The 14,508-nt window shown below is 41.8% G+C and overlaps 1 protein-coding gene across 17 annotated transcripts in view; it reads left to right on the plus strand.

Annotated features, from left to right (window-relative positions):
* Positions 1-104: 104 nt before the first annotated feature.
* Positions 105-14,508, plus strand: part of txndc16 (thioredoxin domain containing 16) — a 106,497-nt gene continuing 92,093 nt past the window's right edge. For 4 of the 17 annotated variants that reach the window (XM_078932567.1, XM_078932561.1, XM_078932563.1 and 1 more), the window contains exons 1-19: positions 124-451; positions 708-875; positions 1,519-1,601; positions 1,693-1,766; positions 3,418-3,492; positions 3,613-3,734; positions 3,802-3,892; positions 4,936-5,104; positions 5,182-5,351; positions 5,438-5,498; positions 5,569-5,692; positions 5,773-5,934; positions 6,043-6,102; positions 6,600-6,798; positions 7,919-8,049; positions 8,180-8,264; positions 9,528-9,672; positions 13,029-13,216; positions 13,295-13,485. In XM_078932567.1, coding sequence (XP_078788693.1) covers positions 722-875; positions 1,519-1,601; positions 1,693-1,766; positions 3,418-3,492; positions 3,613-3,734; positions 3,802-3,892; positions 4,936-5,104; positions 5,182-5,351; positions 5,438-5,498; positions 5,569-5,692; positions 5,773-5,934; positions 6,043-6,102; positions 6,600-6,798; positions 7,919-8,049; positions 8,180-8,264; positions 9,528-9,672; positions 13,029-13,216; positions 13,295-13,485 — 2,284 coding nt within the window. In that variant the 5' untranslated portion in view covers positions 124-451; positions 708-721. Of the gene's footprint in view, positions 452-707; positions 876-1,518; positions 1,602-1,692; positions 1,767-3,417; positions 3,533-3,612; positions 3,735-3,801; positions 3,893-4,935; positions 5,105-5,181; positions 5,352-5,437; positions 5,499-5,568; positions 5,693-5,772; positions 5,935-6,042; positions 6,103-6,599; positions 6,799-7,918; positions 8,050-8,179; positions 8,265-9,527; positions 9,673-13,028; positions 13,217-13,294; positions 13,486-14,508 lie in introns of all 17 variants that reach the window. The other 13 variants (XM_078932579.1, XM_023963502.2, XM_023963505.1 and 10 more) reach the window with 12 other exon arrangements.

A 14,508-nucleotide genomic window follows, 5' to 3' on the forward strand; every position in this document is an offset into this window, starting at 1 on the left:
CGATACAATCTTACCTGCTACATTATTTAATACCTTTTTCTTTGCAAGGAATAAAATCAAAAGTCGCACGAACGGATCTTATTTTGAAATTATTAGAGGAAGTTGTCGATAGCGTTGCTAATCAGAATGAACTTTTTTCTATAAAACATGTTTTTTTTTTAACGAAATGTATTATTCCACTTGATGGAACAGTATCCAGAGTTAGCTTTGTTTTAGCTGTTTTATCATTAGACATGACGTGTATAATTTAAATGCGTTTATTTTTATCCCACGGCTTATTTTTTGCCAACATCCGCTGCTAATGAACGGTTGGCGTTTTATCTTCTTGTTTGGCTGAACGAACACGAGATTTAAACGAATATATGTAGGTATAAGAGCCTTTTCGCTTTTTTGTGGTTAAGAGGTATATTTTCCTTTGAAAATATAAAATGTAAATCCTGCCTTTTCTCAGGTAAGAGTATATTTCAAAGTAAACGCTGGACACAAAATGTAATTTTACTGTAGCCTTTTTTCTCCATTTTTTGGAAGAGGCAACCTACTTACTTGCAGTTACTTACACTTTTATTACAAATGCTGCATGATAATAATTCAGTTTGTAAACTAAAAGTTTCCAATCGATTGGTAACTTAGGACCAAAACATGATATATTAAAAAAAGGCTTTTACTTTGCTTTCCATTTCCGCCTCTCTTCCTGTCAAAATTCCCAGCAGTGTCCTTCAGGATGTGGATCTGGACTGCCGTTTTCCTGCTGGGACTGAGCTCAGGAGAACGCACGGACAAGGAAAAAACGTACGAACGGATGGAAATCACAGCTGGAGATTTTAATGAGAAGCTGCAATCTGGAAAGATCCTATTTATTTATTTTGAGCACCAAGGTAGGCCTCTTATTTGGGATGCTGGGAGGGCCCAAATTGAAAAAGATGATGAAAGGAAAGTTTGAAAAGTTATGACAATTATGTAAGTGAAATAAAAGTCGTCATTACATGACATTTTACTCTGTTCTGTGATTTTGATATTAAACTTTCCATTTTGATGTAAAGTTTTAATTGTTGACACTCCAGCAAAAGAAGAAAAATGTGATGCTCTTCGTATAAATCCCACAGAAAACCAATTTGGGAGAAAAACAACACTTTTGAATGACATAAAAGATCAAGTTAGTTCAGAGCCAGTGCAAATATTTCAAAATTGGAGTAGTCTACGATCTGTAGACAACTCATTTGAGCTGTGTGAACACAAACATTCTGTTTTAGCTAGCAAAAATACAATTTCTACTTTGCAGCACGGTGGAGGGAGTGCGATGATTTGCAGTTAATTTTGCTGCATTATTTGTAAAGAAAACAAAAGTTATGTGTTTTTTATTTGCTTGGTTTTATGCATTTCCCTAGTAGCTTCATCTCAAATTTGTATATTTTGATGTAAAGTGTAACTTCAGTTTGCCTATAAACAAAACTTGAGACATGCGGGAAGGGAAATTAAGGACTTGCAGAAGTTTAAAGTCTTCGCTCCTTCTGTTTCCAGTCTCTCCACCCGTCTCTCTGTTCCTAGTGGAGATGGAAAAGTCAGCCGAAGTTCTTCAGGATTACGGCGTTCTAGTCAGAAAAGTAACTTTAATCTTCACTGCTTGCAAAAAACATTATTTTAACTTTCGCTGGTATGTGCGTTAGAGGTGTATCATGTGGTTTTGGCGTTTAGGTGAACTGTCGGACAGAGCTGGTTCCCACGTACTGCACGGAGGAACGGCTCCAGCGCACAGTGTTTCTGTTCCGGTAAGCCCCGCTGATGGGAACTGTTCTTAGAAGTTTGCTGCTCCACATATTTTTGAGGGTTTGATGGAGAGCAGTGTGTCATCGGCATATTGATCTTCAAGGACATACAAACGGTTAAATAGGAGCAGACGCTTAGATCACACCTGGATGCAAACCGGGGTTTATCTGTCAAAGTTGTTGGATAGTTTGGAGCTGATGTGCGCATTTCCACAGCAACATTTTCGTGTCCCGCGGCAGTCCTGGACTGCATATTGTTTTCACAGTTCTTTCTGTCCCTTTGAGCCAAAAATTCACCCCTGTCGAAACTCAAAAACACGCACCTAGGACCTGACAAAGAATTTGGAAGCCCACTCAAAAGATTCCTACAACACAAAGATAAAAATTGAAAAAAGGAAAAAAATAAATCCACTAATGTCACCAAAACACAAATGTTGGTTTTAAAATTATTATGGGATGGCCACAGGACCTACGGCTTGGGTGGCCATTTGTGGCGAAGTGTGACATTTGGCGATTATTGCATCTGGCAATATGAGAGAAGGACATTTTTGTTCAAGTGGTTTTTTAGGAAATTTCGCACATATGCCTTCAGCTTAAGTCTACAAACACAACCCAAGTAGCCGCCATCTTGAATTTTCAAAACAACCAACAACAAAAACTGTCCTTCAGTACCAGATATCAATTTAAATTCCTACTAGAAGTTCAATTTATCTTCTCACGAATTGGGAAGCTAATTGGGAAAAGATATTTGGTTTCAAAGTTTGTAGATTTGTCTTAAAGTGACGTCTTGCTGCTTGTGAAATTTAAAAAACATGAATTGTTGGTGCTAGCTGAACAAAACAAAATGACATACTATAGGAACATATCAGAAAAATGGGCGTAGTTAACAATAAACCTCAGTTGCCAAGGAAATTCAAAAATGTACTCTTGCCTATTCTTGGGGAGCCGGTTTAGCTCGTGCTGGTTTACGGCGCCTTCCGTCCGTGAAACCAGAGTTCAACTCCGGGCTGCTCTCTGTTCCCTTCTCTACTTCTGTGCCGGTACCAAGCCCGGTTGCTTTGAGAAGGCTGCGTCAGGAAGGGCATCCGGCGTAAAACATTGCCAAGTTTACCGTGCGACTCGTTCGCTGTGGCGACCCCTGATGGGAAAAGCCGAAAGAGAAACAACAACAACTCTTGCCTATTCTTCTGAAAATCACATGGTTCTGTTTATCACCCCCAGTCGACAAAAAAATAAAATGGTTGCTATGGAGATAGAACCAACAGAACTTTTTGAAAAGTTTTTTTTTAAAAATGCATTTGTCATGTATAGCGGGAGAGTGAGGGGCGTGTAGCAGCCACTCAGCCAGTGAGGGTCAAAAAGTCGTGGTGGGGGCGGGTAGCGGGACATACAACGCCCCCTGCAACTTTAATTAGTCTTCCTTCTGCCTCGTGTGTTAAAATAAGCACACTAAAATAGGACTAAAAATGTCGGTTTGAAGGCTGAAAATGTCCTCGCTCAAACATGGAACACTTGGTTTTTTTAAACATGTTGCAGCGACAGTTCTAAAACCTAAAAATGAATCGGAAAGTGAACTCCTGATGTATAAAATGACCCTCTTTTTGGAGTGCCGAAGTGCGAAACCTTGTTGTCTGAACCGTTTTTGTGTTTGCAGAGGCGGAAAGGAGTTCCTAAGCTTTGATTTGGACACCGTCTTTGACGTCAACTCCATCGTGGCGGAAGTGCTCTTGTAAATGATGCTCTTCAGTTTCTGAGCCTTCGGGGAAAATGTGTGTGTGTGTGTGGGGGGGGGGGGGGGGGGTGGGGGGGGCGTGACGGGACCAAAAACCATTTTTTGTGTCTCCTCCAGCGCCATACTACGCGAGGAGGTGAAGTACGTCCACACGGACGCCGACCTCCTGGCCATGGAGAGGACAGCCAGAGGGAAGAAGGACATGGTCCTCAGCTACGTCCAAAGCCTGGGAACACAAGGTGAAGACGAGACGCTGAGAAAACGCTGAGGAAAACCACGCCGTTGAGCAGAAATGCGTTGTTTCAGAGCACAGGTCGATCATGGAGACGGCGTACGTGTATGGATCCAAACATCAGTTCATCCTCATCACTGGAGGTCCTGTACTGAAACAGTTGGGGTGAGTTTCTGCCCTTTTTCCTTCAGGAGGGGATCACATGTGTTGTGCTTGTTAAACGTGGCCTTCTAAAGGGGAGCAAAAGCACACACTGGGACACAGTCTGCAGTCAGAACATACAATCCATTGTTTATTGGTGCAGGTGCAGTTTAAATAGGCAGTGACATGGCATGACCACAGGGAACACACCTGAGAAGAATTCTCAATAATTGGGAGCACACCCATTGGACAATCAACCTGTTAACAGTGCTGTTGAAGCTCAGGCATTGGAGGAAAGCAGCTGGTCTCTCAATGACTCAGCAGTTTATACATTGTGTTATGATTTAGATTAAACAGAGATTATTTCTACCTTTTAGAATATTCTTTAAGCGACTTTTGCTTTGGTATGGTGCAAACAAACAAAAAAAACCACCAAAAAATACAAACAAAATGAATTATATTAACAAAAAAAAGCTTTGCTATAGAAAGTCTTCATTATATTCTGACCTTTTGAATAGAAAAAACACCACATAAGTAGAAGCTACTATCTAAAAAAAATAAAAATAAAGAAATAATTAAAAAAAATAATATATAGATATCATAATAAGGATAAAAAAGAAACTTAAAGCATTTTAAATCTGCAGTCAAAGTCATCAACCACAGAACATTTAGAACGGTGGAGAACCTTCCAAAATGAGTCAAAGAACCCAGCTAGAAACCAGCCAGGAGGTCACAAAGCAGTAGAACGAACAAACAAACCCAAAAACTCACAAATAAAAAAAAAAAACATTTGGACAGAAAGTTTGTTGGGATCTTTTAACCGGCAAACATGGTGGTGGTCGGATGATGGTGTGGGGCTTTGAACTGATGGGATGATGATCCTAGCGTATCAGAAAGTCCACCTGCAAGGACTAAAGGCGATAAAAAGTGGGTTTTAGATTCTGTATTTGGACATTGGTGCTGAAAAACTCTGTATTGGGCGCAAAGTAGGAGGAAAATTGCATATAAGGAAATGACTGAAGCGTCGATTTGAATCTGACCCTGATCTGAATTTTACTTCCCTGCAGGGTGAATGAGTCCTCGCTGTCGTCTCGGGTTTGGTTCCTGCACTGCCGGATCCCCGGCGGGTTCCCCACCCCCACGGCTTCCGAGCGCTGCCCTGTGACCCGTATGAGGAGGGCCCTGTCCACCCTGAACCTGCACTCCTTCCTGCAGCTGATGGAGGCGCCTTTAGTGGTGCGTCATCGCCAGTTCCTTTTTCTCACACCTGTGCTGCTCTGACATGCTGAAAACGGCGTTTGTCTCGTCGGCAGCTTGAAGTGGACGTCGACCCCTCCTCCGTCCCGCCGCCTCAGTTCCCCTACCAGCTGACCCCCCAGGTCTTCCTCTTTTCCCGGCCGGCGACGGAGCACCTGGACCGGGATGCGGCGGGCGCTCTGGCCTGGAGGCTGCGCGGCGTCGCTCTCCTGCTGCTGGTGCACAGGTATGGCAAAGCTGTGCTTGCAGAAGAACGGTTGCCTTTGCCCCCTTCTGTTAGCGTAACCCCCCTCCCCGATCATCCGCTCACAGACAGAGTCCCGCGGTGAAAACCCCCGAGGAGTTCAACGTTGCGTACCGCCGGCCCGAGAAGGTGCGACGCTCTCGTTCACAATCAGACGGAGATTTTGCCTTTTTAATTAGACATTTCTCTCTGCTTCCAGAGTTCAGAGGTGAAGTATTTGACCTTACACAGCCTCGATGAGGTCTCCGAGATCTTCCTAGATCAAGACAAAGAGGAGGAGGAAGAGGAGGAGGAGGAAGAAGAGGAGGATGAATCACAATTTGGTAAAAAAAAAAAGGTAAAAATAAAACCTCAACAGGAAAAAAAAGCGTTTCTTGATGTATTTGTATTTTGTTTTCCTAAGGAAAGCTGAATGATGAAGTTGCAGCGTCTGTCTTCGAAAACACAGGCAACCTGATGGATTTGGACTCCATTACCCAGCTAACCTCTGAAAACTTCCACTCTGAAGTTGCACAAAGCAGCCTCACGGTGGTGCTGTTCTACCTCAAATGTAAAACTGATCTCAGTGAAGTTCCTTTTTGTTTTCTTTAATGACAGAAAAATAGACGTTTTTTTTGTTGATTATAGAACATCAACCCATAGTTTCATAATATTTTATGGTTTTGACCACTAGGGGATGCTGTTTCCATGGCATTTCTCAGCTCCTTCATTGGAGTTGCAGAGAAACTTGAAGGTAAACTGGTAAACTTTGTCTTTTACGTCGTGTTTTAAACTCCCTTTGCGCCAAAGTAAGCGCACAAAATTATCTCAGTTTATGTTCACTTTCTACCAAAATAAGGGGACAAAATTCTCTGTTAAATGTTCATATACCTGAGTTTTGTGTTTTAGGCAAGAATTCCTCACATGTTTTATTTTCTGCTAACGCCCAGCTTTAAAAATCCTTGAGTTAATGTCAACATTATTAGCTGAGTAAATAATCTCAAACTTACCCGTCAAGGTGATAAAACATTTAGTTTTTAAGACGCTTTACCCTTTGAAATTTGGGCTAAATAATTCGAATTATGTCCACAAATGGAATAAAATAGCCTTTTGAACTTAAATCTGATACGAGCTAATGTGGTTTTATTCCATTTTTCAAAATTAATTAGAAAAAAGTTTTTGTGCGCCTCAATTTAAATCTTGTTTTTCTTCTTGATGTGTCAAATATTTACATTTTTATTTTATTTTTAGAGTCCAAGGTGGACGATGTTCTGATGAGCGTGGTGGACTGTGGAGAGTGGACTGACCTCTGCGCCGCTCAGCCCGGCGCACTCGTGCCTTTCCAGCCAATCACAGAGTTTCCCAGCGTTGTGCTGCTCCGCCCACAAGAGTCACCGCAGTACTATGCATCCATGCTGGGCAGTGAAGCGCTACATCGCTTTATCATACTGTAAGAAGATGCTAAGCTAAGTCATTCTATTTCAGATTCACTCAAAAGGATGTTTAAACAAGTACATGTGCTAAAGTAATTTCCAATTTTATAGGGATTTAAAATGAAAAATGGGGCAATACTTCAACATTTTGCTATTTGATGTTTTCAGTTCCAGCCCAGAGTAACAAACCCAAAAGGGAAAACAAAAATGTCTGCTAAGGCTGTGTTAAAAATTCATAATCAAATCATACTAAAATTAGTTCAGATGCTATATTGCTTTAAAAAATAGCAGGAATTTTATACACATATCAAAATGCTTTATGATAGAAGCCCCACCCCCTGTTTTTAGATCCAAAAGGTGTTACAAAAAGCTGCAGTCGAATAACTGGTTGCAAAATGTTTAAGAAATTCTATTAATTTATATGTGAAAATGCATCAATCAAGCCAAAATAATGCAGAGTCTTGTGGCTGTTATCATAGAATATCAATTGGCTGTATTTATGTCTATGTTAGCAGCATTTGTGCGTAAAAAATTGGGAACATTTTAGCTCAAAATGTAGTCAGGAGTGCGTCAATACAGTAGTGCAGTTTCCCTGAGACCAATGCTTCTGGATTCTAACTACAGAGTGTGACTTCAAGTGAACCCAAATAATAAAAATAGAAAATTAATGCAGGTTTGTGTCTCCAGTGGACGCAAAGTAAAGAAGAAAATGGAATATTTCAAATCTCCAAACACAAGTTATGCTCATTCATAACAAACACTTTGGAAATGTTAGACTTCTCTGAGCTTAAGATGTTTGTCTGAACAACAACCAGTTGATTTTTGTGATTTGATTCAATAAAGTTAAGCTTTTTTTCCCCCTAAAACAGCTAAATCAGAATAGTGTTTTCTTCTCTCAGAGGCTTCCAGCCACACTTTGCAATCCCCATCGCCTCATTTTTCCTCAGACATTTATTGGTCTTGTGGTTTTTTTGGGTTTTCTGTTCGCCTGCAGGCTTGCTTTAAAAGTTTAAGGACAGATTTACGGGATCATTTTCCAATTATCGATCCAATTACCGCTGGACTTTTAAAGTTCTAGTCTTCCGTCTGTGACCAAAGAACATGTTAATGCAGCCAGGTGTGTTTATTTTCATTCAGGAGCCGCACTGCTGCTCCAGTGCGACTATCTACTCAGGAGGAAGTGACGTCATTCCTTCAGGAAGTACCTCACGGATCCCAAGCAGGCGACAGACCCGACAGAGTCTTGGGGTTGTTCAGGTCACCGACAGGTAGCTGTAAAAAAATTAATAGATAATTATAACAATTCTCATTAGAATTTAAAGGAAGTATTATGTCTTGATTACAAAATAAAACGTGGCAAATCTGAAAAAAAAAGACGTAGATTGACTGTTTTTGCAGATGCATCAGCGTTCCTCGAGGCAGCCATGTCCCTCAGAGGGGAAGTGCTAAGCGGACTACTGATGGATGGAACGGCAGAAAAATGGTATCGCCCCAAATTCTACATTTTCACTGCTGCTCTATAAAATGGGTCATCCTCTGCCAGCTCCTCTGCAATTGTCTGGAACTTTGAAGTGGGCGTGGCCAAAGAGGCTAAATATTTTGTTCAGATTTTAATGGAAAAACAGTTTTTTAAAACTATTTTCTTCTTCTTAGCATATAGGCCTGTCAACTATTTAAATAGCCCTTAACTAATAACTGATCAAATGAATGCATGTTAAAATCATTTTTGTTTTATTTTGAAATTTTATACTGATTTGAATGATGTAGTATTGGGGCCACCATAAACGAAAATAAATAATAATGAGAATACAGTCACAAATTTATGATTTAAAAAGTTATAATTTTACAAGGAAAAGGTTATGCTTTTTTTTCAAAATAAAGTTCCAGTTAAATGAAAATAAAGTTTTACATCCTGTTACTCTGAATTGTCAGCAGTGTAAATGAAAGTTGTGTGATTGTCTGTGTTGAAACATTTTAAAAGCTAAATGTAACTTTTTTTTCTAAACAAAAGTACAACTTTTTCCTTTTAAAATTACCACTCTTTGAGGCATAAATTTATGACTTAACTCTTGTAAATTGTTAATTTTGTTTTCACAAAAGTTTGACTTTTTTCCTCACAATGGTATGATTTTATTCTTCAATTGTTTTTTGTTTTTTTCTCATAAATGTGTGATTTTCTCCCAGACTTGAATGACTTTAACAACAATAATTGTTGATTTTTTTTTTTTTTGGAAATGCACCACATTTTTCCCAGAATTATGTCATTTCTTTTTGTTCACAAGTATATATGTTTTTAACTTTAGAACTAAACTTTATTCTTTTAAATGGTCTAAATCTTATTTTTATAAATGTATGACTTTTTCTAGATATTGTACATCTTTATTTTCGTAAATTGCTGAATTTTTGGTTATTGTGATCCAAGCAGTAATTTCAGCAGAAACGAAACCTAAGTTTCTGCTGAGTGTGTTTTAAATTGAAGAATTGTTGCATTGACCAGTAGCTTTTTTCTAAGTTTTTAACAGAACAATTCTTAGTTAAAATGATAAGATTATACCCTTGTTGAGTTTAAGCCACTAGTTATGTAAAAAATGTTGCACCACCAGTATCTGCAGAAAGTAATCACATTTCTTAGTTTCATCAAGCTTATATGCTTTTATTTTGAAATTCTGTAAACATTTAATTAGATTTTAGCCTTTTTTTCTTTAGTAGTTAGTGTCTGATCCCCTTGTTTGTGTGTGACGCACAGGGCTGCAGCCCACGCCCTGCATCTTCCGGCCGTGTTGGCCTTTCCCTCCTGGAGGACTCCTGCTCATCCGTCGGCTCTGCCGGCGGCGTCCTCCTCTGCGGCGGAGCTGCTTTCGCAGGTTCGCTTGGCGATGCTCCACCCCATGGTACGCACATTCGCCTCTCTAACCAGCACTGCTTTGAAATGTGTCCAGAATTGTGACGTTTGCAGCTTCGGAGCAATCACTAAAGTGCGTTTCAAAAGCCTCATATCCATTCAGGCCCTTCGAATAACAAAGTTCCTTATAGACTGGATGAGTGTAGCCTCTGTGCAGCCTTCAGGAGACGTTGGAAATCTGGTTATTTGAAAAGTCATCTGACCTGAAGATAAGATGAAAGCGACCTCTAACAGCCTCTGACCGTTTTTTACAAAGACAATATTTATTCAACAAAATAGAAGAATTTCCCCCCAAAAAGAAATAGTATGAGGGCCACACAAAGTTCATCATATCTGCTTCCACGGTGGAATAAAAGGAGAAAATTCATTTTTTTTAAACAAGTCATTAGTGCATTGAGTTGAAAAATATGTCGATAGATATATATATATATATAGTCGATTGCTAATCTGGACATGCCATCAACTTTACCCAATTTTCAGGACAATACTGCAGTTCCAGAGCAACAGTTCAGTCTGTGCTAGCATCAGTTAGCATCTTAAAAGACCTTGACTGTACAACAGGGTGAAAAGAGGACAACATATTAGGAAAAGTCACCAGTGGAAGCCTCTCATCTGACCTGAAAAGATCAAATGCCATTCTTTTCTCGTCTGAAACTCCTCACTGTAAAGCACGGCGGCGGTTGGTTCATCATATGGGCTTGTGTTGCAGTCATGACTTAAAAATCGAGGTGCCAGCTTTTTGACTGGTAGAACTTCTCTTATATTACGAGTTTATTCAACAACGAGCGATTTTTGGAAAATCCGGACTCTGCAACACGCGTTCAAGTGACCGATTTCTGTTACGGCTTGAGACACGAAGGAACCCAGGAGCAGGAAGGACTTGAATCCAAATGGTGGGAGAGCCGACATGTGTAATAACAAAACTCACCACAAGCGTGGGTCAAAAGTGGGTCAAAAACATCAACAAGAAACCTGCTGCCCTTCACAAATCATAACAAATTTCAATGAATAAGGTTGTATGTGCAGCCGTACTCTCCCAGCAGGTCCCTGAGGTCATGTGACCAGGGTCTGCTGGTTGTCAAGAGAACACGGTTAAAAACTAAGGCCGCCTTTACACTGCATGGTTCAAGTGACCCAATTCCAATTTTTTTCCTCTCATTTGGCACGGATCGGATATGACCGGTGAACGTGTAAGCAGGACAAAAGCGCATGGATTCCGATTTTCTCAGATCGGATTCAGGCCTCATTCATATGTGGTAATGAATCAGATACGAATCGGATCCGTGCATTTGTGTGTGCCATGTAATCAGACAAATCAGATATTCCCCAGTAAATGCGAGTCGTACGTCAGTGACGTCAACTCAGGACACCACCTACTGAGATCACATGACTTATTAAGGTGCTTTTATGCGCTGATTTTGCTGTCAGCGTGTTACCTTTCAGCCTCAGGCTTCAGACCGTAGTTGGAAACCGCTGTTATGTCCCGTCCGGACACAAACGGTAACTAATCAACCGGGACACCGTTGCTCTGGAACAGGCTAGAAGCCATTTATTTCTTTGAGGGGCGTGTATGATGGGGACTGTGTGTGTGTGTGTGTGAGCGCGCGGGCGTGCTTGCGTGTGTAAGGAGAGGAGAGGAGCGTGAGCGCGGAGCGGGGGACTGTCGGAGAACCGTAAATTAAAAAGAAGGTGTCTCCCCCAAACGTTTTGGAGTCTTTCTTAACCCACTCTGGAGGCCGGAGGTTCAGAACGGAAAAGTGAACCCGGAGGAAATCTCCCGTGCGTTTCTGACCACGGTTGGAAAAGAGAAGTCATAGCGCAGGAAAGGTTCAACACTTGGATCAAACTGCTAGTACAGCACGTCTGCAAACACTTCTTCCTCTCCCGCGCATCCCCTCAGGAGCGCCCAAGGCAACGCCTCCTTCCGTCGCCGCCTTGCCTCCATGACAACCGCAATCACAAAAGTCCGAAAGAGGTCTGCGGAAGGCGGAAATACTGCTACTAGTCCTCAGAACGTCTACGTTTGATAGTTTCAGCATTGTATAGTGTAAATGCAAAAATCAGATACGGGTCACTTTTAAAAGATAATGTAAGCAGGTCGTCAAAAAAATTGGATATAGTCCGGAAATCAGATATGGGCATCAAGACCTGCAGTGTAAATGCGGCCTAAAGGTGAAAGAGCCTTTGCAGCAGTGGCTCCATCCCTCTGGAACTCCCTTCCTCAGATCTGCAGACTCTTTTTAAAATTATTTTTTATATTCCATATTTTACTGTGAAGAATTTTGTGATTTGTATCTTGAAAGGTGCTATACAAATAACTTTAATATTGTATTTTGATATGAACGTATTTATGTTTAAAACTCTCATTCATGCGTCACTACACAAGTTTTGAAGTAAAATTTCAGTTTCTACCGACAAAATGCTGCCAATAAACACATGTTGGAAGATAAACCAGTCAAACTTTGACCAATCAGGGACTCAGATTTGGTAGTTGATGACGTCCTCTTTAATTCACAGAAGTGCCAACCATTTGAATATCAGTCATAGAGGAGGAATTAGTAATTGCGATTTGTGCTCAGCCGGAATCACACGAAACCACTTCTTTTATACAGTACAGACCAAAGGTTTGGTGTGTCTAAACTTTTGGTCTGTACTGTATATCGGAATAGAGCTGAGAAGGAAAAAGCCTGGAGCGAGGGATTTGGTCCGTTTCAACAAGCCTCTTTCATATGCGAGTACATGCGCTACAATTACGTAGCCACGGTTGAGTCTGAACATCGTATGCTAAAAGCGGGTTCAACATTGCGCGTTTAGCGCGTAACTGAAGACACAGCAGATGCCTGGTTTTGAATGTTGCATTAGAGAAACCAAGTCAAAGTCTCACTCCGAACATCTATTTTAAAATCGTTTCTGCGGAGCTGCAGTAGTTCATTCAAAATTTGCAAACCCTAGCCTCCTTCCTCTCCACACTGCTGAGAGCTCTCTGTTTACACTCCCTCCTGCTGGCTTACAGCCCCTCACAACCCCCAATCTAACGGTGCAACAAACACGGCGAGCACTATAAGATATAAACAAAGACGTACACGGATCTATTTATTCCTGCAAGTGGATGCATCAGAATGGAGCAGAGCAGGGAACTTGAGGCGCATATCCTACGTAACAAACAACTTTTTTTTCATCCGCTCCTGATTTACCACTAAATGTCACAAAAACATGTTAAAAACACCAAAAACATATATAATGGCCTTATTTAGGATATCGGTATTCAGGTTTTTTGATAGCTTCATATCTCTTTGACATTAAAGCAGAAAATGGCCAACATTTGTCTTTTTATTCTATTGACAGCCTGAGCTAACGGTGGACAACCTGCCGTCCTTCCTGTCGCTGGGTAAAGCCTTGCTCCTGCTCTTCGTGGGAGAAGAGGAGGACGAGATCGGGCAGAAGCAGAACCAGGAGCTGGTGGAGGAGATGAGGAGAGCGGTGGAGCTGGGAGGAGCCAGGATGGAGCGGTACCTGGCCTGCTGGATTCACCTGTACGCGATTCATCGTGAGGATTTCTCTCACCAGAATCTGGGTTGGTGCGTCAACGTTTTTGGTTCTGCGCTTGTCAGAGGCAGCACTCCAGCAGGGATGTCCGTCCTGGGATCTTACCTGGGGTACATGCCCCCACTTCCTGCGCTGGTGCTCACGCATTTACCAGACGGGGAGGAGGTTTATCAGTACCCGGCCGACAGTGTTGTAGCAGCCCCCTCTGTTTTGCAGTGGCTGCAGAGGATTGAGGACGGCGCCGAACCGCCTGCAGGTAATGCGACACGACAGTAAAGTTTCCCATTTTACATAAACATACTTGATTGGTTGAGGGATTTGTCAAACACAAGCCCTTTCCAGGCCTCCTTGGCGGCTTATGTTCTGAAAAGCGTCAAATCTGGCAACGCGTTTGGAGATATGAATTTAAAAGCGCGTTTTGTTCGGCTATTTCTGTTCTCACTAAGCAGGAGCGCGTGCTGCTGTGAGGCTCCGCCCACTCCGAAGCAGTTTCCACAGTGAATGTGACAATCAACTCCCCGGCAGGTGCAGGAATGGGGGATCCACACCCCGCCAAAATTAAAGGGCAAATAAATAACATTCGATGTTGCAGCAAATCTCCCCCAACTTTACAGCGTGGAATGAGAATATATGATTCTCTTCTTCCAAAACCACTTTAAGAAAATTATTACAACTGATGCTCCAATGAATAAAATTGTCATGATAATCAGGCGGAGCGAACCCAGGCGCTGGAACCCAGAGTAATGACAGGTAAGTTGTAGGTGATTAAAGATTTATTGTTTCTCCGTGGAAGACTGGGACTTGACTTAGACGAGGTCCGGACTTGAGGTTGGCTGGTGGCGTGGCTGGAGGTGCTAACGCGGTTAGCGACAGAGGCAGAGGCTGCAGGCTTCCTGATGCTGCTTAGCAGAAGGTCCACACTGGCGTCACTCCTGAAGTGGTTTACTGAGGCACGAGAACAATAATTAGTTTCAGTTTGAGAGCAGGGAGAGCATGACGGAACATGAATGGGACCAGGCGAGTCACCGTTGAAGGGCAACAAACTGGCGTCGGCTTGAGGCTTTGCAGCTCCTTAAGAGGAGATGAGGTGATGAGGATGAGTGACTGCAGCTGGTGGAAATCAGGAGTAGAGTGGAGCAGAGCTGGAGGGGGAGGAGTCTGACAGAGGCACCATGACAAAAATAGAGATGACCTTCTTTTTTCTGTGATTAGCACGATCACTCCTGGGAAAAAAAGGAAGATGTTGTGGGCTAGTTTATGCAAAAATGTTAGAATTTAT

Source organism: Oryzias latipes, chromosome 2, assembly GCF_053564925.1.
Source record: "Oryzias latipes strain Hd-rR chromosome 2, Olatipes_Hd-rR_3.1".
In the NCBI taxonomy this organism is placed as follows: domain Eukaryota; kingdom Metazoa; phylum Chordata; class Actinopteri; order Beloniformes; family Adrianichthyidae; genus Oryzias; species Oryzias latipes.